The 21,695-nt window shown below is 38.5% G+C and overlaps 2 protein-coding genes across 2 annotated transcripts in view; both read left to right on the top strand.

Moving 5' to 3' along the window:
• LOC121891149 (cytochrome c oxidase subunit 6C-1) lies at positions 1-5,090 on the top strand. Its single transcript, XM_042403922.1, has 4 exons — positions 1-103; positions 2,671-2,785; positions 3,297-3,429; positions 4,954-5,090. The coding sequence occupies exons 2-3, from the start codon at positions 2,681-2,683 to the stop codon at positions 3,420-3,422; spliced, it is 231 nt and encodes a 76-aa protein (XP_042259856.1). The 5' UTR covers positions 1-103; positions 2,671-2,680; the 3' UTR covers positions 3,423-3,429; positions 4,954-5,090.
• A 1,868-nt stretch (positions 5,091-6,958) lies between these two features.
• The window catches only part of LOC121891140 (serine/threonine-protein kinase 4-like), a 42,887-nt gene continuing 28,150 nt past the window's right edge, over positions 6,959-21,695 (top strand). Inside the window, exons 1-9 of the mRNA XM_042403910.1 lie at positions 6,959-7,365; positions 13,234-13,314; positions 14,947-15,075; positions 16,513-16,627; positions 16,821-16,985; positions 18,073-18,240; positions 19,297-19,434; positions 19,768-19,899; positions 20,229-20,433. Of these exons, the coding sequence (XP_042259844.1) occupies positions 7,322-7,365; positions 13,234-13,314; positions 14,947-15,075; positions 16,513-16,627; positions 16,821-16,985; positions 18,073-18,240; positions 19,297-19,434; positions 19,768-19,899; positions 20,229-20,433 (1,177 nt within the window). The 5' untranslated portion in view covers positions 6,959-7,321. The remainder of the gene's footprint in view (positions 7,366-13,233; positions 13,315-14,946; positions 15,076-16,512; positions 16,628-16,820; positions 16,986-18,072; positions 18,241-19,296; positions 19,435-19,767; positions 19,900-20,228; positions 20,434-21,695) is intronic.

Genomic DNA, 21,695 nt, shown 5'->3' on the forward strand with positions numbered 1-21,695 from the left:
GCTTTGTCAGAATTTAGGTTTGTCCCTCGGAGGCACCAGTAGAAGCTCTTCCGGTAGCTGCACAGTCTGTTAGCGCTTTCTGTGAAGGTCGTGAGTCCAATCCGTGAGTATTTCCTCATCCTGAACTGTTTAAACGGGCTCGTCGAACTGTGTTAACTAATTTATAGCGTTTGAACTGTTAAATGAATAGCAGCTTCTGGGTTTTCACGAATTTCGTAGAAAATTGACATTTCCTTCCAATATCTCTGTCTGGTCAGCCGTTAGCTGACGTTAGCTTAGCATGCCTCTGTAATGCTAACCGGCGCACGGTACACGTATCTGACTAATAAGTGTAACATGTTCCGTTAACTACACAGAACAACATCTTCCATGTAAAGCTTTTGTTAATGTTTTTATAGAAGAGAAAAACTATCATAATCCGCATAGAGGAAGCCTGTACGTTCATATCTTATATATAACGTAGGGGTTTCATTTCCTTTTTGTCAATATTTGTAAGTATTCTTCTAAAAATCCTTAATAATGTGTAACGTTACATAAAATAATGTGAGATAGCTCAGTTTAAACCAGGACACACAACGTTACGCTCCTGCAAAGGTCACACGGTGGTTTCAGTTCTGGCAGCCGACCAGACTTCAGGGACACAATGACGGACAGAGAAGAAATATTCATTCATTCGCTTTCTCTAATCTTTCATTTTTGGTGAAATATTGGATTATTTGAACATTTATTGAAATGAAAGCATGTGAGAAGTTTAGAGGGAAAATCACTATTTGGTGGAGCTGTTAACAACTCAGACATGTGAAATGTGACCCCGACTACACACTGCTTTTTGTAAGACGTTAAAAGAAAAAAGGTTGGAAACCACTGGTAGTAAGTAAAGTACAAGTGCCTCAAAATGTACATAAGTACAGTATTTGAATAAATGTATTTAGTTATTTTCCACCACTGATGATCATACCTGCAGTTATCAATATTTTCTCACAACCATGAGTCATGCCTATTACACGATCCTCTAAATGTGTGAAGGAAGTGGAACAAAAGAAAAGTCACTATTTTGAGAGAATTTCATTTCAAGGTCATAGATGTTATTTTACCTTTGGGTCAGAATCTAAGCTACTTTTTCACAAACTGTATTTTATCAGCTGTTACCAAATATGGAGCCTCAGTAGTATTTAAAGGGCAGGGTCTCAATTTTTTAATCTGTCTTAAAACAGCAGTCAGGAGCCCAAATGAACATTGAAACATGTTTTTGTTGTAATCATTCCTCCAGTGTATCTGAAGCTAATATGAAGCTTCAGCGTCCAAATGAGTCAAATCAAGTAGATATCTTTCAGCGTTAGTCTTTTTAGTGTCAAAGTCCCTCTTTTTGTTACTATACCCCCACCGCAGCTCAACGGGGAAACACTGTCCAAGGAAACATAAAGAGGGAATTTGATGCTAAAAAGACTGTAAATGTGTCAGATATCCACTTGATATGACTAACTCAGACTGCTGAAGCCTCATATAAGCTTCACATTTACTTTTAAATGCATTTTTGCACTAAATGATTGTGGATTTTGTCCTCCATCACTTACATTGAAAGCACATTTGAAGGGGATCTTTTAATAGCCAGTATGAACAGAAGGAATGATTACAGCGCAGAAATAAAATTTTGAACCTGTCCATTAAATGGATTCACAGATTTTAATAGTTGTTAACCAAAACTTGTGACTCTTTAATACTCAAATTGTGTCATAAATTTTGATCTCACCGATAGCAGAAAGTGTAATTTGTACGCAGCAGGTCTGTGGAGCACCTGACCTGTCAATATGTTGGTGGTGTTTATTATAATATATTATTTAATGGTGTTTTTTCTGGGATAATAGGGCTGAAATTCCTGATACATCCAAGACCTTATCGTCAATAATGTTGTATTCATTGATGAGTTCAGAAGATTATGTCACAGGATTTTTAAAGGCTGACCACCTAAAAGCAGTGTTGCTATGGAGACCTTTCACGTTGTCTCTCCCTCCTCCCTTATTGTCAGCACTCTACTTTCTATTTTCTAATTTTTAAAAAAATATGCGCCATGATTATACTGGTAAATTGTAAAAGCAACTACTCATAAATTGACGGTCCACTGTCACCTTGGTTTTGCCCAAATTCAAAGTTTTATGTCATCTTCAGATATAGAATTCAATTTTAGACTTTAGATTCATTCAGTCGAGTTACATTTTGCAATTTGCATCAGAATGTAATTCAAGAAATGATCGTTGGCTCAGATGGCACAACTTTAAAGACTTTGCTTGACTGATCTTAAATTTTCACTATTGTGTTTTATCTGTGTTTACACAAGGAGCTCAAGCCATTCACAACCACCGCTACCTGTAGTCTGCAAAATAAAATGTCATTTTATGATACCAACTTCTTATATGTGAAGATTTGCTGTTTTTCTTTGTCATGTACGACAGTGACTTGAATATTTGAAGGTTTTGGACTGTTAGTCAGACAAAACAAGCAAATTGAAAACATCACTGTAGCCTCTGAGAAATCGTGAATGCAATTTTTTGTACTATTTTTTAACATTTCATAGACTAAATGATTAATCAAGCAGATAATTGGCAGATTAGTTGATAATGAATTGTTTGTATGACTCAGCTGGACTTTTGTCTTGACGTCTTGTTTCTGCAGGTGATCCAACATGTCTCTTGCAAAGCCTGCGATGAGGGGGCTGCTGGGAAAGCGCCTGAGGTTTCACCTGCCCATCGCTTTCACTCTGTCCTTGGTGGCTGCACTCGGGTTCAAGGTGAGAGCAGAGACACACAGCTGCAGTTATGACTGAAAAGATACAGACATGATGGGAACACTTCACAGTTTTATTAATATTTAAGATCAGGATCTTGACCATTTTAAACATCAGCGGACATGAGAAACAAAATAACATTTTTGATGTTATGTCAGTTGTTTGTACTGTGAAGACAAAAATTAGGTATTGTGCCACGTGCCAGTTTATTAGTCCTGTTAAACAATAAGCGAAATAGTCCTTCAAAAAAAACCTCAGTGGTCATTTTTGAGGCCATAATTAATGGTTGTGTTGGACATAATATAGAAAGATGTTGCTAATCTTTTGTCCACCTTATTAGCACTAACCAACTTCCTGAGGGAAACGCTGCTTTGCTTTTCTTTAAAATACCTCGTCAGAATCGTATCCTACGACCAGTTGTGGCTCTTTGAAGCTTATTTAACATTTTCTCTTGTGACTTTCAGTAATATCTTTATCTTGTGAATAAAACAGACATGTCTTTTGTTCCCCACAGTATGGAGTGACGGAGCCCAGGAAACAGGCCTACGCTGACTTCTACAAGCAGTACGACGCTGTCAAAGACTTCAACGCCATGAGGGAAGCCGGCATCTTCGAGAGCGTGCGGCCCTCTGGGGAGTAAACCCACTGTGAGTCTTCCAGCGACGGGGTTGGATTAATGGATAACCATAACCATTCAAGCATTAGAAAATACTTCTGAGATGAAACATTATTTCTTCATGACCAGAGCACCGTTAAAGTCCCAATAAAATGGACGTTAGAGCGTCTTTAGCTTCTGCTCCAGTGAAATGGAATATTTGAGCATTGTACAGTTATAAGAGGGATTTAAATCAAATCCTTCACATTTGATTGGGTCTTACAGAGTTGGAGGACTGTTGGCTTCACACACACCTTCCTCACCTGTTAGTTCAGGAGGAAGACGAGGGAGAGATGAATGAATTAGACCTCAGCAGTCACAGTGTTTTGGAAATGAAAACACAGTTTTTGCCTACTGATATCCAAACCCACATCTCTTCCTGTCTCTCTCCATATCGCTCTGTTAGCTACTATGACCCACAAAGGTTGACGTGTGGTTTTATATGACCGATGTGGCTGCTACTCGCCCAAAGTCACATTTGATTGGATGTGAGTGATGCAGGATGAGTCACCACAGTGTTTCCTCTGTATTCATTTAGCAGCAGTGCAAGAACATTACAACCACTGCAACAGAAAATGTTCAATCAAAATAAAGAATGTAATTTAGCCTTAATGTTATCTAAAACTAAAGTGTAGTCCAGATGCTGACTACTTGATTATACAGTTATTAAAAACACTTTAAAACACTAGAGCCTCAACTTTAATCATAACTTGGACCCAAACTGTGACACACATGAGACAAAGCTTGAATTATTGCCCAAAGCACCACAGCTGTATTAAAATTACAAAAGAAACACTGCATCAAATATTTTAAACCATTTACAGGAAGAGAAAAGACTTATTTTGATGTAAAAAATAGTCTGATACTGATTTTTTTGGCATACATTTGGCAGATAACAAGAGATAAATGAACCATTAACACAAGGACACAGGATTAAATCTGGGAAAATGTATTTTGATTTCACTGGTACTTTAAGTCCCATTAAAGGAGCCCGTCCTCCTAAGTAAAATATAAATTCAGTCGCCAAAGATGACCTTTAGTTATGTTTGAGTGATAAACGCCATCTAGTGGCCGTAGTAGTTATGACCTGGAGAAGTGATGCAGCTCAGCTGAAGTCTATATAAGGTGACTTCCTCATTAGGAGGAGGCAGGTTGGGCAGTGTTTACCGTTGCTATGACGACAAAGATTGCCTAACTTTAAGGAAGTAGTAACCAGGTTTCAAGTGAATATTTTAACACAAACCTTGATCTTTTCCCTTAATCAAACCAAGTGGTTTTTGTGCCTAAACTGAACCAGACAGTGCAGGTACAAACAACCTATGTGTTAACCTATCATGTTAGATACTGGAACTGGTCACAGTGACTCATAGGGTTTAAGGGTTTACCATTAAGAACCAGTACCTCATATGCAGTGCAGACAGACCATACAAGTAGAGTTACTCCAAGAAAGGACAAGTTCTTTAACTTTAAAATAATGTTTTAATATCTAATTGTGATTTTGTTTTTCTTGTTCCAGATTTTCTTCCCTGTCATTCATTCCCGCTCTGAAGATGACGTTCCTTCTTGCCCCCTTTGGATGTAATTAACTGATCAGATGTGAACGTCGCTATGCTGTTATGTTCCTCTGAAATAAACTATTCTATTAATGTGAGAGCCCTTTTGTCTTTTTTTACAGTGTTGCTGAGATAATTCACTCTGTCACATATGGTGTTTTGTTTTGGGTTTTTTTTTTACATCAATTTGATCTAGTTAGCACAGAAAAAAAACCTTGTAATATTAAATTCACTACTATACATGTATGTTGTTGTACAATATGGACAGGTACCCAAAGTTCTAAAAATCTCTGGAGAAGAAGAGTATTAACATCTTTCTCTTCTGGGTTTAGTACATGTTGTAGGAAGAGGGACACAGCACTCACAATCAATATACTTTATATATTATCCTAATAGGATATGATACGACACAATATGCACCTTTGACTGTCACTCAAACTGCAGCTTTAAGAAGCTGCTGCCTACTAAACCTCACAAAGAGCGAAAGCAATGTTTTAACATCTGTTTTTTCTGGAGCTGTTTCACAACCATCTACATTTTAATATTTAAATCTTTGACAGCTGTCAGTAGCATTTCTTTTCAGAGAGGAAACACTGTAACTTCAATCCCCTTATTTTGCATTTATAAGCAGCATGTTAACAATTAAGAAATATTTAACATTATTACAACTGTTTTAGCATATATTCATTATCTGTTTATATACCAGCAAGATGCCCACAGGAGGAGATAATAGTAATTGACAAATACATTAATAAACACTCATATATGCTTACAACTACATCATAGCCTGTTATAAACATGAATTAACTGTTTATATGCTGCTTATAAATGTTAAATAGGGGAATATGGCTAATAAAACAGACTGATTTTGTTTCTGATGTGGCAAAAAATGACTCATAAACAAACATCCTCTGTGTTACATTACAAGAATAGAAATGTAATTGATAACTTATCTGCACACAATAAACAGAGGGCTGCTTCATGACTTCAAAGTACTGTTATTGACACAAATCTGTTCTGATCGGCCAAATTATGTACATTTAGAAGATGTTACAAGGTCATATTTATTGGAATTTACATGAGCTTTGTGTTTACATCATTATCTACTGTAGATTTATGAAGACTCATGTAAAAGATCTGATGTATCTATAAGAGGAAAACTTCAGCTTTCGTTATGGGGCCAAATATTTTTGTTGGAGGGCCGGATTTGGCCCACTGGCCACTATTTGCCTACCACCAGTGGTGGAAGAAGTAGACACAGATCTTTTACTTCAGGAAAAGTAGTAATACAGCAATATATGTCCTGCATGAAAAATCCTAAACTAGTAAAAGTACATAAGTATTATGAGCTTGATGTAGTTAAAGTATTGCAGTAAAAGTAGTGGTTTGGTCCCTCTGACTGATATATTATTATATATGACATCATTAGATTATTAATAGTGAAGCATCAGTGTTAGAGCAGCATGTTACTGTTGTAGCTGCTGGAGGTGGAGCTAGTTTACACTACTTTATATTGGATCATTTGAACATTTATTGAAATGAAAGCATGTGAGAAGTTTAGAGGGAAAAATCACTATTTGGTGGAGCTGTTAACAACTCATAGACATGTGAAATGTGACCCCGACTACACACTGCTTTTTGTAAGACGTCAAAAGCCAAAAAGGTTGGAAACCACTGGTTTCATCTTTAATTAACAATGTCTTGTATTTTAAAAGATTGTTATATTATCCATTGTGTCAAATCTTCAACTGAAAAGTAACTAAAGCTGTTAAATAAATGTAGTGGAGTAGAAAGTACAATATTTCCCTCTGAAACGTAGTGGAGTGGAAGTATAAGTAGTATCACATGGAGATACTCACGTAAAGTACAAGTACCTCATAACTGTCTTGACAGTACAGTACTTGAGTAAATGTACTCAGTTACTAGTCTACAGTACTCGGTGTATCTGTCGCCCCCTGCCGGTCCGGTACTGCGGTCTTTGTTCGGGACCGCCTTCCTGCCGTCTCTTCACTACTCTTCCTGGTTTGTTCAAGTGGATGTCACACAGCGTTTGTCTGCCAAACAAGTCCAAAGTTGTCCCGACACTGGAGGAGGATGAACCCGGCGGCGAGGACACGACAACCGGGCGACGTCTGATCAGTGTGTCAAGCTCGTTTTACAAAATGAGAAACAGACGTTATGTTTCCCGCGGCGGCGGTAGCGGGCTAGCTGCTAGCTGCTAACGGTCTGTTACTGTTAGCGTCGACTGTCTAGTTTGAGACGTTGCTCGGTCAAGTTTGACCACCGACGACTAGAAAAGTACCCCCCGAGAAAACACAGAAGAGGACAAACATGGAGAACAAGGACAAAGTACAGATGAGGAGTCACCCTCGCAGGTAACGTTATGCTAAAGAATGAAAACACACGGGGTTTAGATACCTGACATCCTCATTGATTCGACCTGTGCAGCCCGTCGATGGGCTGAGAATCTGCCAAATATCTTAGAGGGGATAATATTACATAACCGCCTGTCAGTGGAAACGAGTTGGCTTTAAAGAAAATTACAGTAAAACATCTCAACTTTCTGTTACCGGATGTCTTATTTAAATTGTTTCGAGCCGCCTTCAGTTAACGTTTTTTTTTTTTTTTTTTTTGCACAATTCTTGCTTCTCTGAATGAGAAGCAGTTTGTTTCAATATTAGTGAAATGCAGCTGATCTGAAGTTGAGGTTTGCCATGGCAACCGGAGCCTCAAGAAAATGTTTCTGTAATTACATTTAATTGCATTCGTTTCTTTTACCTGTTAACCTCATTGTTTTTATATTTTTATTTATATTAAGTAGCTGCTGTGGCATCTATCTATCTATCTATCTATCTATCTATCTATCTATCTATCTATCTATCTATCTGTTTATCTATCTATCTATCTATCTGTTTATCTATCTATCTATCTATCTATCTATCTATCTATTTATCTATCTATCTGTTTATCTATCTATCTATCTGTATGTCTGAACTAAAGGTAACTGCTCTAGTTTCCACTTCTTATTCATCCTCTACACTGAAATAAGTAGAAATATATATATATATATATATATATATATATAGTAGCCTCTAAATGTCAAACACACAGTTCCCATTTATATCTACAAATAAAACAGGCAAACAGAAAGCAAAAGGCAGTCAAAAAGAACAACCCCAGCATTTCAGTGTTTCTTTATATTCTGTTAACTATCACTCCAATCCCTCTCTAAGACGTAGCACTCTTAATGTATGTCAGAAAATGTTGCCACATTTGTTTAGTTTAAACATTATTTATTCTTGTCATCATCCGTCATGACTTACAGCCGTTCCCACAGCGGCCACCTCCTTATAGAATTAACAGAGCGTGTTGTGTTTAATCCCAGGACTTGTCACTATCAAAGCCCCGCTGATCCAATTAATGCCTTCATTGGCTTTGTAAATCTGGGTTTAGCTGCTTTAATCTGGACATGTTTGATTAAATCAGATTAGAGCAGACGCAGTAATTCATGCTCATCGGTCATCAGGTGTGTGTATCTATAGAAACCCTTTTAAAACGGGCTTAAAAGCCTTTTTATTCAGGAATGTTTTTTCATCTTCTTTATGTTATGTTTTTAACACTGTGTAAGTGCAGTACCTATTAAGTGCATCGTTATTATTATTATTATTAGAAGAGCTGGGAGACACTCAGGTTTTTGAGGTGGGTTTCCATGGCGACAGGAGTCAGAGACATCAGCACAGGTTTTTAATAGCAGAAAAATTAAGCTGCTGGAAAGACTTATGATGTTTTGGTGAAGAATAATGAACACCAGTCCAAATCCCCAAAATATTAAAATTACTTGAAGACCATGAAGTGCAGCAAATTCTTATATTTGAGTACATTTGAGAACCTTGAACCATCAAATATAGAGCTGCAACCTACAACTGTCCAAAATCTAAAGATATCCTGTTTACTGTCATGTTTGACACAGAAAAACTTCAAACCCTCACATTCAAGAAGCTGCAACCAGCAAATCTGAAGCGTTTTTGCTTTAAAAAAATGAGTAAAACGATTATTCGCTCATCAAAGTAGTTGCCGATTAATCTTCTGTCCATAGATTGGTGGAATTAATCATTCATTAATCATTTTGTACTCCTGTATGTGACTGATTGCTAACTGTATTTCTGTTGTTCAGTAGGTAGTCAGCAAACAAGCTGAGTACAATTTAGAAATGTTTAATGCAAGACAGGAGTATAAATGTGGTATAATGACTTCAAAATCCTGTCAGTGGTTTCTTTAAATGTGTTAATTCTGCGGTTTAGGTTCATACTTCTACCTAAGATCCAAATAATTAGAATTAGAGCTGAAACAATCAGTCAGTTGATCTAATAGTCCATTTAATTGTCAAAGTTTTGCTTCTTGCAGCTTCTCTAAAGTGAGCTTCACCTGCTTATCTCTGTTCTACATGAAAGGAAACTGGATGTCTTTGAGTTGTAAAGAGTTCATCAGACAAAAGAGGCAATTTGAAGACGTCAGCTGAGGCTCTGATGAATTATAATGCCATATTTGACATTTGACATTGAGTACTAAAAACAATTTATCAGTTAAGTTTAATAAATAGCATATTAATTAATAATAAAATAAGCATTAGTTGCTGCCCAAGTTAGAGACTCCCCCAGGAAATAGTTCAGCAGAAGCGGCAAGACCCTGACACGTCATCTCATGATCAGTTTAGTTAGTAGAGAACTAAACAGTAGTCATGCTCATTATATATGTATATGTGTGAAATAACACCTCTGCTCTTTTAACCTGAAGGTAAATGTTTTACTTGAGAAGTTTATACATTTTTTACGATGGCAACGTGCTGTTAAAACCATGACAATTATTAATAGGCCTCTGTGAACAAACTCGGTAGTTATACAAATAAAATAAATCAAATGTGTTGAAACTGGCCATTAAAGTAAGAATAAAACACACATGTTGGTAGACTTAAAGGTTAAAGGTGTAAAAAACACACACAGTGTATAAAAACTATCAGAAATCAATGAAGAGTTGTAATGGTGACGCTCGAAATAAGAAAAGAAAACTAAAAGACGAGCGGGGACACTTTCTGTTGGTTTATTGTTTTAGAAAGTGATTTGTTTGTTCAGTTGAGCTGCTGTGTGTGTGTGTGTGTGTGTGTGTGTGTGTGTGTGTGTGTGTGTGTGTGTGTGTGTGTGTGTGTGTGTGTGTGTGTGTGTGTTTGTGTGTGTGTGTGACAGTAGGAACTGAGGAGTTCCTATTCTGTCCACTCATCAGGAGGATGCTGGTTAAACACACAGCAGCTCTCTTGTTATCATGTCCTCTCAGTCATCCAGCGTTTCCTCATGAAGTCAATGTAGTTTCCAGTTATTTCTATTGCAGCAGCGTTCCAGTGAAGCCTGTAAGTTTCACAGAATCATCTTCTAAAAATATAGAAAGTTCTTACAAATCGCTCTTCAACCGGAACAATTAGAAACGTATTAAAAATGAGGTCTTATCTTAGAAGAAGAACATTACAAGCAGCAGTCTGTACTGAATGTAGGCTGCATTCCTATCAAAAATAGAAGTAGTTAAACAAGGAAAAGAACATTTTAATTTTAGTAATGTAAACATTTAGCACGTCCTGTACTTCTAGCCGCAGCGGATACACACATGAAACCGAAGAAGTTCACAGAGTCCACTTGAAAAGCAGATTATGGGCTGCTACGCTAGATGACCGTTTCAATGCTCCACTCTCTGTGTTTTCTGCGGCTTGTGGCTTGAAGTCTATCTATACACTGGGCAGCCTGAATTGAACCAGAGAGGCTTAAAAGAAAGCTGCAGACTTATTGACAAATGAGCTCTGTTATGAGCTCACCATGTGACAAACAAGAAAAGTCTGTTTCAGAGACTCTCAGAAGATTAAAAAAAGAAGTTTAAACCATTTTTCTGTTCCTGCAGGACTGAGTAAAGACTCGCTGCCCTCGTTTTTTGTGGTTTAAGTTTTTATTTCTTCAGGAGTACAATGTTTAACATCTGGAGATATTAAAGTGTCAGAATCAGAAGGGCAGCTGTAACAAGCTCCCATCTCTTTCTATTACTCAACAGGAAATTGATTGATTGATTGATTGAGTTTATTTGCCCCAAAGGTCAGATGTCACTGCTGTTTTAATGCTCCTGCAGCACTGGAACAAACCTGTTCTTATGTAAACATTCAAATCAACCTCATGTTAATACTCACTCATGACCTAACACAGTGCATCTCTCCAAATAAAGCTGGGATATATTGATTTAATCTCAATATTGCGAGATGACATCATAATATCTTGATTACAGAAATGTGACAATTCAAAGATTTATTATCCTAGTCACAACGTCCAAATGGGCAAAAATGTCCAAATTAGTTCTGTGTATGAGAAACATTGATAAAGTAGATTAAATATTGTACATAAGCACCAATAGATACATGCAAGTCTTTGTGATACAGACTTCTGAATGGAAATCAGACAGTTGATGCTCCAAATATGTGAGAGTGGAGCAGCAGTAAAGCTTTGCGTCTTTGATTTAACTTAATTTGATGTTTCCATCTGTCTTCTTGTAGTTTCCCTTTAGAAAGGCTTGTCACAAACTGCATCCAAGACATGTTTGGATCTATTTTTGCTTGTGCACTGAGACTATTTTTGTCTCTTGGCTTGTGAGACATCTGGAGAAGTTTTTGTAGGAGGGAACAAAAGGTGATCAGCGACACACAAGAGGAGGATGAACTAAATATTCTGCCTGGTTCTGATTTTTAAAGCTAACACGTCCCCCAATAAACGCATGAAGACTCTGTAGAAACAAGAATAAATGGCGGTGATACTGTTTAACTCCTCATTACTGTCTAAAATATTGACATTCTGAGATGTTTTTTACTAGGGCTGTAGTCTTCTGGTCGATTAGTTGGTCAATATGTTCTCGTCCGACTAAATTCTCATTGATCGAATAATCTTCGTGTTATTTTCATAAGGAGAAAAGTGCTACATCGATAGCTTTCCAGGATTAATCCATTATTTCCTGCGGTGGGAAGGACAGACTAACAAATTACCTGTGAAAACAATGGGGGTGTATTCAAAACACAACTTTGAACTCACCCAACCTAATGGAAACTGCTGGGTCTAACTGTACTCAACGTTTACTGAGTGTTTACTCAACGTATTGAATGTTTACTGAGCGTTTCTCCTGTAATAATATTAACGAACCCCCGCCAGGCCAAAAGATAGTTTTTAATGCCAAAAGTAACGCTAAATATCGGTAGCGTAACTCCGTTTAGGAATAGGGCAGTGCTTAGTATGTTTGCGTGGCGAGCGGGAAAAGGCGGCAGAGAAGTGACGGTGGATGCGAGCGGGGCAGAGGAAAAGGTTAGCGGTAAGTTCTGTCTGGCAATAAATGTACAGTTCAGACTCCAGTGTAACAGTTAATAAATGCTAAAAAGTCACGTCTGTTGTTTCCCAAAGTTCTGGAAAAGTGAATTGGGTTAGCAACAATAGGTTAGCCTAACCTGAAGAGGCAAAACGGAGTTTGTGAGTTCACTGTGCACTCTGTTCCGTTACACCCCCCCAAACCTACCCGCAACTAATCGATTAGTTGAAGATTATGTACGATTTCAGTCGACCAAGTTTTTCTTTGGTTGACTACAGCCCTATTTTTTACTGTGCAACAGTGCAGCAACTGGTGATTATTTTCATTACCAGTTCATGCACCAATCATTTAATCAGTTAATCATTTAGTTAACTCTATAAAAATGCCATTTACAATATCTTCAACCACATGCTGATGTCTTTATTTAGCTTTTTTGTCTGACCAACAGTCTTAAACCTAAAGACATTTAATTTATTGTCGTATATGATGAAGAACAGCAGAAAAATCCTCTCATTTGAGAAGTTAAAGTATTTATTTGCCTGAAAAATGACTGAAACAATAAATCAAAATAATTGCTTTTATTTTCTGTTGATAGATTACTCAACTAACTGTTGCAGCTCTACTGTGTAATGGACAAAATCATTATAAATGTGCAGCAACAAGTGAATCACTTGTGACTGAAAACGTTTAGTAGTTTATGTCACACAGATAGTGGAAGGTGATAACGAGAGGAACAAGCAGTTATCCGAAACTTTTTACAGTGAAAAGTTTCACCTTAACTCTTTCAGTCTCTTTTTCTTTTCTCATCTGCATGCCGCCGCCACCGCCTTCAACATTTCATATCCGTCTCTTGATTGTCATTACAGGCAGTTTAAGAAGCTGAGCGAGGACAGCCTCACCAAGCAGCCAGAGGAAGTCTTTGATGTCCTGGAGAAGCTGGGTGAAGGGTGAGTCATTTAGTCGCACAGTCAGTCAGATGATGACACAGAGGCACAATCCCCCCCCCCCTCTGTCTCTCCATCTGTCTCATCTCCTCTCCCTCCCATGGCCATTATGACATATATAGCTAATTCAATGGGAGTTTTTCCTAGTAAGAGTTGCAAAAATATAATGGTGGACATCTGAAGTTGGTGCAAAGGTGACGTCATTTGTCCAAGGATGAATGACAGTGTGGATGTCTATTAAATGTTAAAGTTGCTATTTATAATTTTAAGGATTTTTAGATATCTTAAATTTGTTTTTGACTAGTATAACAAAAGTTGTAGATATCTTGAAACACAATTTCTACCACTGAGAATGTTATTAATTACCATTCTGACTAGTGAGAATACAGTTTTGACTGGGAGAAATGCTATTATAGATATTTCAAATGATAAGAGCGTGCTTCGATTCAGTGTTAAAACATCTCGCCGTACCCTCCCTGAGCCATCAATGCTACTCCTCCCTTCTCTGGTGCCCATCAACATAAACATTGCCTCTTCATATCCTGTTTCTCAACGCACTTCCTGTTCTGAGCGAGGCTGATTGACGCTATTTGTGTGTGAGTGTGTGTGTGCGTGTGTGTGTTAGAGCTGACACCGTCGTTTTTCAACACTGTTTAATGACCCTCCGGTTTAAAGAAACATACTCTGTAAAACTCTTCTATGGTTTCTTTCTGCAACATAAGCTAAGCTGTTAATCACACTAATATCCACGTATCAGTTAAAGTTGTTTATTGGAGCCTTTGCACGTTTCCTTCCGTTTTAGTTCACTTTGGCAGGTGAGAACAAACAAACAAAACAAAAAAACGTGTGAAAATGACCAAAGCCAAGTTGTGAGAAAATGACAAGAGCATAATCCAAACCAGCGACAGGAAAGGACACTTAAAGTGACAGATGTTGACGGCTGATAACCTTTAGTTCCTCATGCTTTAAAAGCTCAACATGACATAAAGGTTTGGACTCCTGATCCTGATTTACTTTAAGTCTCTTTATTAGAATAATTATTGGTTTGAGTCAGTTTGAATCATACAAGCCTAGTTTAGTGAATGAAAATGTAATAAATGTAATTTTAGTTATGCTTTTTTTTTTTTTTTTTAAGAATTATGTGTGTCAATGCAGTGAGGTGGGGACATTAAAATGTAGCAAACCTGCTTTTTAGTAAATGTGGTTCACTTGAGACCAACTTAAAGACCTCTCAGTCCACTCAAACATGTGTTTCCTACTCGTTACACTGGTTGGATGTTTGTTTTCACATTCATTCATCTGTTGAAAGTGGAAAGTTAGTGGCAAAAAGTTTGCAAAACTGACAAAAACCACACGTGCGGAGAAGAGAGAGAAGCGAGGGGTTTGAGTTTGTCTCTCTAGCTCTCTTTTTTTTTTTTCATTCTTTACACAACTGTTTCTTTCAGTTTGAACATGAACAACCCAGTGCAATATATTTAAACAATATCACCTCTCTCCTCTCCTCTACGGTGGTCTGTGGTCTGTTAGGAACTACGTTGTACTTCCTTTTGAACATAACCAAACCCTTTTTGGTCACATGTGACGCAAACAGGCAACACAGCATGTTTAAAGCTCTGTCTTTGTATGTCTCTGCAGGTCTTATGGCTGTGTGTTTAAAGCCCATTATAAAGAGACGGGGGAGATTGTAGCCATCAAACAAGTTCCCGTGGAGTCTGATCTTCAGGAGATTATCAAGGAAATCTCCATCATGCAGCAGTGTAACAGGTACTTGTATTGTATGTGATCTTAATTTTGACAAAAACCCATAAAAACAGCTTTACTGGTGTGACCTAAAGCTTACCAGTCATTAGTTTTTACATTACATTATTAAAGTATGCTTTATTTTATGAAATCTAGGATACTTTACAATCATTTCTTCCATCTGACTAACAATAAGTGCATTATTAGTGGAAACTGGAATCAGAAACAGTGTGTATCAGGTTTTTTTGGGGGGGTTTCCCATCAGCTACAAACACACTCAACTGCTGCTGCCATAAAATGTACAACAGTGTCATTGCTATATGGTAAAAGTACCAAAGAATCAGAGTTATTTGTGATGAAACTGTTTTGGTTTTTTTTACAGTCTACAGTGTGATACTGCAGCTGTGAGTTCATGTAGGAGTTACACGTTTCTGCATTTGTTATGCAGACATATTCAAACAGACAGTTTGGTTTCCTGAGCTTTCAGTTTTACTTTAGAGGTCATCATTGTGTTCACATAGTGCTGTGAGTGTTCATGTGTTTTTAATGTTATTTCTTACAAATGACCTGTGTGTAGGTCTGTGATGGCAGCAGCTTCACTCATGTTTACTAAGGAGTCAGCTGGTACATTTTTATATGTTAGGTGGTTTTCCTGATAGCTTCTCCTCCTCCTGATGGGGATTTTAAAAGTTAAACTGAAAGCTTGAAACATTAAACATGCCTCAGTTTGTTGTTCCGTGTGACATGTACAGCAGAACATTTATATCTATTATACAAGGACTCGTGAAAGAAGTAAAATGTTAAATATAATTTATGTTTGAATATATTTTGACTCCATTAGGAACTAAATTTGAACCAATTCAGAGTGAATTTCACTTAAATGCATCATAGAGAAGCTCATATTATCATGAATGACAACATGGTGGCAGAAAGGTTGAGAACGCTCTGTTGTGAAAGCGGCTATAATCAATATTTCTTATAATAACAATGTCTGAGCTGTCAGTGTGTAATGTGTTGGTTGTGGCTCGTAGTGATGAACCTACAGAGAATTATCAGCCACTCTGCAGCTCCTCTCAGCTTTACGGAGCTTTATAGTGAGTTTCAGCTCATTGTTTATCTGTCCGGCTGCAACTTTACTGTTTTGGTTCACTCTCAGCGCTCTCATAGCGTCGTTTTCAGTCACAGCAGGCAGCTGTTTTTAGAGAAGAAGCTCTAAAAAGACTAGCTGGTGAACATAGTGGAGCATTTAGCAGCTGAAGAGCCAGATATTTCCCTCAGGAGTTGGTGGAGAACAAAAACAGAGCTAAAAGAGAGTGAATATTGGACTTAGATTCACCAGGTGGACAGAAACATGACTCCAAATGAATGATAATGTTGCTATCAGTTGATGCAGCAACAGAAATACTTTGAATTTTAAAGTGGCTGAAATAAATTAAGTGACAAAAACATTTCTGTGTTCAGTCCCCATGTGGTGCGGTACTATGGCAGCTACTTCAAAAACAGCGATCTGTGGATCGTCATGGAATATTGTGGAGCCGGATCAGTGTTAGATATCATCCGAATACGCAGCAAGACGGTAACGTAACACTCAAACACACTCATATACGCACAGTTTGTATAGCGTAAACCTCCTGTAAGTGTGTTTTGATGTATCTGCATGCATGAAGTCACAAAGCGAGGGAGACAGACACTCAACCGCAGCACACTCTACATGATTTTGAGTGCCGTGACTAATGTATCTCTCTTCCTTCTTTACGTGTGTGATTCAGCTAACAGAGGAGGAGATAGCTGCCATCGTGCAGTCTACCTTAAAGGGTCTGGAGTATCTTCACTTCATGAGGAAAATCCACAGAGACATCAAAGCAGGCAACATCCTGCTGAACTCAGAGGGTCAGGCCAAACTGGCCGACTTTGGAGTTGCTGGACAACTCACAGTAAGGAAAAAAATATAATGTATATGTTTGTATTTTTGTGTAATAAGCCTAATGGGAGAGAGCAAATAGGCACATCAAAGTGTTCTTTATGGATTACATCTAACTAATAGACCTGATAGAGCTGTCTAGTTTTTGAGCATCTTAAGATAAACTAATTTACTATGAATTCTAGGGAAATTAAGACTATTAAACTAAAAAAACATGGCTGACTGAAATGATAATATGTCTGTCAACCAATCAGCTCACTTTCACTCCAGCAGAAAATGTTTGCATTCAATAGTTAAAAGGACATCTTACTGGGAAATATCAGCAGAGAGTGTAAAGGTCAGTTTGAGGTAGATTAGAACAAGTTTTTGCAACATGTTGTCCGACCACGTCAGAAATCAGATGTGTTCATAGTTGGTCTGAACGACTCTGAACGGAGATAAAGGCACATATTTTCAGACATATTTTCAGTGCAGTCATAGTTTTGCACTTTGTTGTTTATATGTAAAGTGACAGAAACAGTTGTGTAATGAAAGAAAAAGGAGAGCTATAGAGGCTGAAACCCTGACTTCTCTCTCACCTCCCCACAATTGGCCAATAACCGCGGGAAGTTGGTGTGAAATATCAGCTGGTCTGTTTCGTAAAGTTACAGAAATGGCCGTTCACAGCCCCTGCAGTCAGAATGGTGAGGGAGGGGAGGGGAGTGGGGGGGTTAATGGGAATTTCTATTGTCTGACAAGCATGTCTGAAGGAGTAAACAGCCACCTTAACAATGATAAAAACTTCCAGTGGCAGTGCTGATGGGGTACTGTGGGCTCAGTACTTCTGCTAATTAGTCTGGATCAGGATGGTTTCCTTCAGTAAATGAAAATGACTGATGATGTCTTTACTGTGATATTCAGTATCTCCAACAGTGACATCACACCTTCATAGCACAATACTTTTAGAAATATTTGTATGGTGCAGCTGCTCATGCTACATAAATCAAACGCCCATTTAGATCTGTAAAGATATTCTCTGTCCTTGTGTTCCTGAGATGCTCTTCGTCCCCTGGGCTTTGACAGTGTTAATCATTTTCTGTCCCTCCACCCCTCTACATCAGGACACCATGGCGAAGCGGAACACAGTCATCGGCACTCCGTTCTGGATGGCTCCGGAGGTCATACAGGAGATCGGCTACAACTGCGTGGCTGACATCTGGTCTCTGGGAATAACGGCTATAGAGATGGCTGAGGGGAAGCCGCCCTACGCCGACATACATCCCATGAGGGTGAGACAGCATGTACAGTATCTGTGTGTATGTGTGAAAGAGTGTGTGTGAGTATGTGAAGGTGAGAAATAAAGTGTTTGTAAAGAGGAAGTACTGTGTGAAAGAGTGTGTAGTTACATTAGAGCAGAGGTTTTCAAACTCTGGAGACACGAGGGAGTCCAAGGGGGGAGAGAAGAGAGCCGTGAGCCGTAATTTGCATCAAAACTTGTTCTCCTTTGAGTCACAACTCCATCAGAAGTCAAATCTGAACAAACAAGACACATATTTTTAGATTCAGTGTGACTTGCACCTCCTGAGAATATCATCATCTCTGATAGGCAAGCTCTGAGCGTCTCTTATCTATGATTTATGGATTTATGGATGTTTATTCACGAGGCATGAGAATCATCACATTTTTTAGTTTTCTACAGTATCGCAGTGATCCATCTGTACATCCATGAGTACGTTACAAACAGGAAGTGATAATATTTAACTCAGCATGCTTTTAATGGAGCCAATTTGACAAAATATAAACAAATGTATGCTAAAAACAAGTTTAAAAAAAAGTTGTAGCATGCAGCTAACTCACTGAATCCATAGCAACGCTTTATGTGTTAACATTCCCCCAAAGCATTATGGGAACTGTAGTTCTAAAACTGAGAGTATGAATATCCTCCAAATCGAAGTAAGACAAGGAACAAAGATAATAACAGGAGTGACAAAATCCATTAATATGTACTTTTATCATCTTTATGACATCACTAATTGTCAGTCTTATATTCCTGGAACACCAACACTCTCAACTCTCCATTCATGCACAGATATTTGCTATATGTTGAACAACAGTGGACATACAGACAAAAAACTCAAATTATCACTGTTTGAAATTGGCCCCGAGGGTCAGACTTTGAGAACCTGTGTGTTAGAGAGTCAGTTTGCTTTATGAAGACAGAAAGAGTGTTTGAATGAAATAGTTTGAGTGTGAGCAATCAACTAATTAAAGTATTATCAGCTAAGTTTATGTCTCTGCTTGCACACCTTCATCTTGAATGTACTGAATTGTGTTTCCTCTTCCAGGCCATCTTCATGATTCCCACCAACCCTCCCCCGACGTTTCGGAACCCAGATCAGTGGTCTCAACCGTTTAGAGACTTTGTCAGCCAGTGTTTAGTGAAAAACCCAGAAAACAGAGCGACGGCCACGCAGCTTCTACAGGTAACGATGTAATAACCCTGCTGCTGCTACTGATTTGACTATTTGGCAGCCTGTATTTGGTCAGAAATCAAGCCTTTATATTACCAAGGAAAATTCGGGATTGAGTATTCTGCAGTAGCTGTGTTAATCGTATATTACACCATAATAATCTTAATTTGGCTATAACACGTTTACATGAATTGTAGTGAGAAAAGTTGCATTTGTAATGTGGTTAAGAGCCATTAAAATGAGTCAAAAGCAGCTTATAAAGAAAACAGAAAATGTGTCGGAAGCTGTCGACTTCTCTTGTCAGTTTAATCTTTCTCTCTCTTTCTTTGTCTTCCCTCCTTTCAGCATCCATTTATCAAGTCAGCCAAGTCCAGTTCCATCCTCAGGGCCTTAATCACAGATGCCATGGAGATCAAACTGAAGAGACAAGAGGAGGCAGAACAGCGAGAACAAGACGCAGAAGATGATGACAACTCGGTACAGACTTAAAGAATCTTAAAACAAAGACAACTGGGGAGTGGAGAAGTTATCCGAGGCTGTAGAAGCGTTCAAAGACGGAATTTGAGATGGTTGCTAAATTTTCTTTGAGCACTTTGATATTGATGACAAATGTTCTACAACCCTAAAACATCATCAACTTCTGTATTACATTCATTTACCTGATTTAACTTATAAAACAAGTAACTAGAACTTAAAAAGGCGGGAAACTTAACTTAACTGAAACTTATACAAACGCTCATTTCAATGAAATTATATTGCAGTTTACAGGACAATTATTTCACTTCCCTTCTGCCTGTGCGTTTCAGGATGATGATGAGGTTGACCAGGGGACCATGGTGCGAGCGGGCACCGGCGACTCAGGAACCATCCGGGCCGCTGGTTCAAGTTCTCGAGGCAGTACGGCACGGACCATGATCCAACACGAGGACACGGGAACCTTGCAGTCACAGCTCGGCACCATGGTCATCAACCCTGAGGATGAGGATGAGGAAGAAGCTGGTACTATGAAAAGTAAGACCCTTTAAGAACATTCACATACAGTAGTGATGGATTAGGACCGAGCATTAAAGCAAAGGAATTTGAATTTTTGTTTTTACAAGATGTGTCGTGACTCCGTGTGGTTAGCTGGCTCCGGCTGACTCATAGTGAATTTATCGGTCACAACCACGAGAGTGATATACTGACAAAAGACACTGATCTGAGCTCTCAGTTTGTTTGTTTGTGAGGTATCATCTCTGGTTATGAGTCCAATGAACAGTGTGCAGATTCTACTTAGTTTAGTCTGTCCCTGCCTGCCGGGTAGCTAACGCTAGCTAGCTCTACTTGAAGCATCTGGTACTGACAGTCCATTGCAGTATGAGATAACATGTAGTTTTTGCAGGTGATGCAGGTCTCATGTTTTAATCTCCTTGCATTTCGCCCTGTCCTGTGATCAATCATGTACGATAAAAAGTGTCAGTCAGATATCAATCAACAAACAGATACTGTGGATCATCACGTCTGACAAAGACAATGAGGAATTGGCTCCCAGTTTACTGAAAACAGTGGAAGAGGAACCAGCTCATGAGGAACATGCTGTCACTATTGTAAAACAAAAAAAGTTACACCGTTGACACACACTAGAGTTATCACGCCAATTGTCATGACATTTGTCCTTCCTGATGGAGTGTAAAGCTTTCTTTGAATCTATGGTCAGAAAAAAATTACTGGTTATGTCTCAGATTTAATACTTAATCACCTTAATTACTAAGATTCACCCGTTCACTGTTCTGAGTTGCTCTCGTCATATCAAACAGGTGATGAAGACTTTGAGTTCAGTGAGTTTAAGCAGTTTAACAACAGTGTTTCCCCTCTATTCATTCTGCAGCACCACTGCTAAAATTTCACATGTTCATTCTATAAAGGACATCTACGTGAAAGCTGCTGTTATAAGAGCAGCCTAGCTCTGTTAAAGAATAGGGCAGTGCGTAATGTGTGTGCGTAGTGAGCGTGTGGTTGAGCTAGCGGCAGAAAAGTGACGGTGAATGCGAGCGGCGCAGAAGGTTAACAGTTAGTAGTAAATGTACAGTGTGTCAGTTAATAAATGCTGCAGCTTCTCAAGAGCAAGAAAAGTCTCGTCTGTTGTTTCTCCAACTGCTGGAAGAGTGAAGGGTGTTAGCCGCGAAGCTAGCAACAATGGGTTAGCCTAACCTGACCTGGCTCACTTAAGGTGGACTGACCTTTAAGATGGACCAGCTACTCTCATGTTAGTGTCAATCTCAGCTGCTCTTGAA

Source organism: Thunnus maccoyii, chromosome 3 (assembly GCF_910596095.1).
Source record: "Thunnus maccoyii chromosome 3, fThuMac1.1, whole genome shotgun sequence".
NCBI classification, from domain to species: domain Eukaryota; kingdom Metazoa; phylum Chordata; class Actinopteri; order Scombriformes; family Scombridae; genus Thunnus; species Thunnus maccoyii.

Excerpts from the sequence above, each read along its gene's own strand:
- LOC121891149 (XM_042403922.1), top strand. The coding sequence starts at position 2,681 with ATGTCTCTTGCAAAGCCTGCGATGAGGGGGCTGCTGGGAAAGCGCCTG. Across the intron at positions 2,786-3,296 it reads TGGCTGCACTCGGGTTCAAG|TATGGAGTGACGGAGCCCAG; the intron begins GTGAGAGCAGAG and ends TGTTCCCCACAG.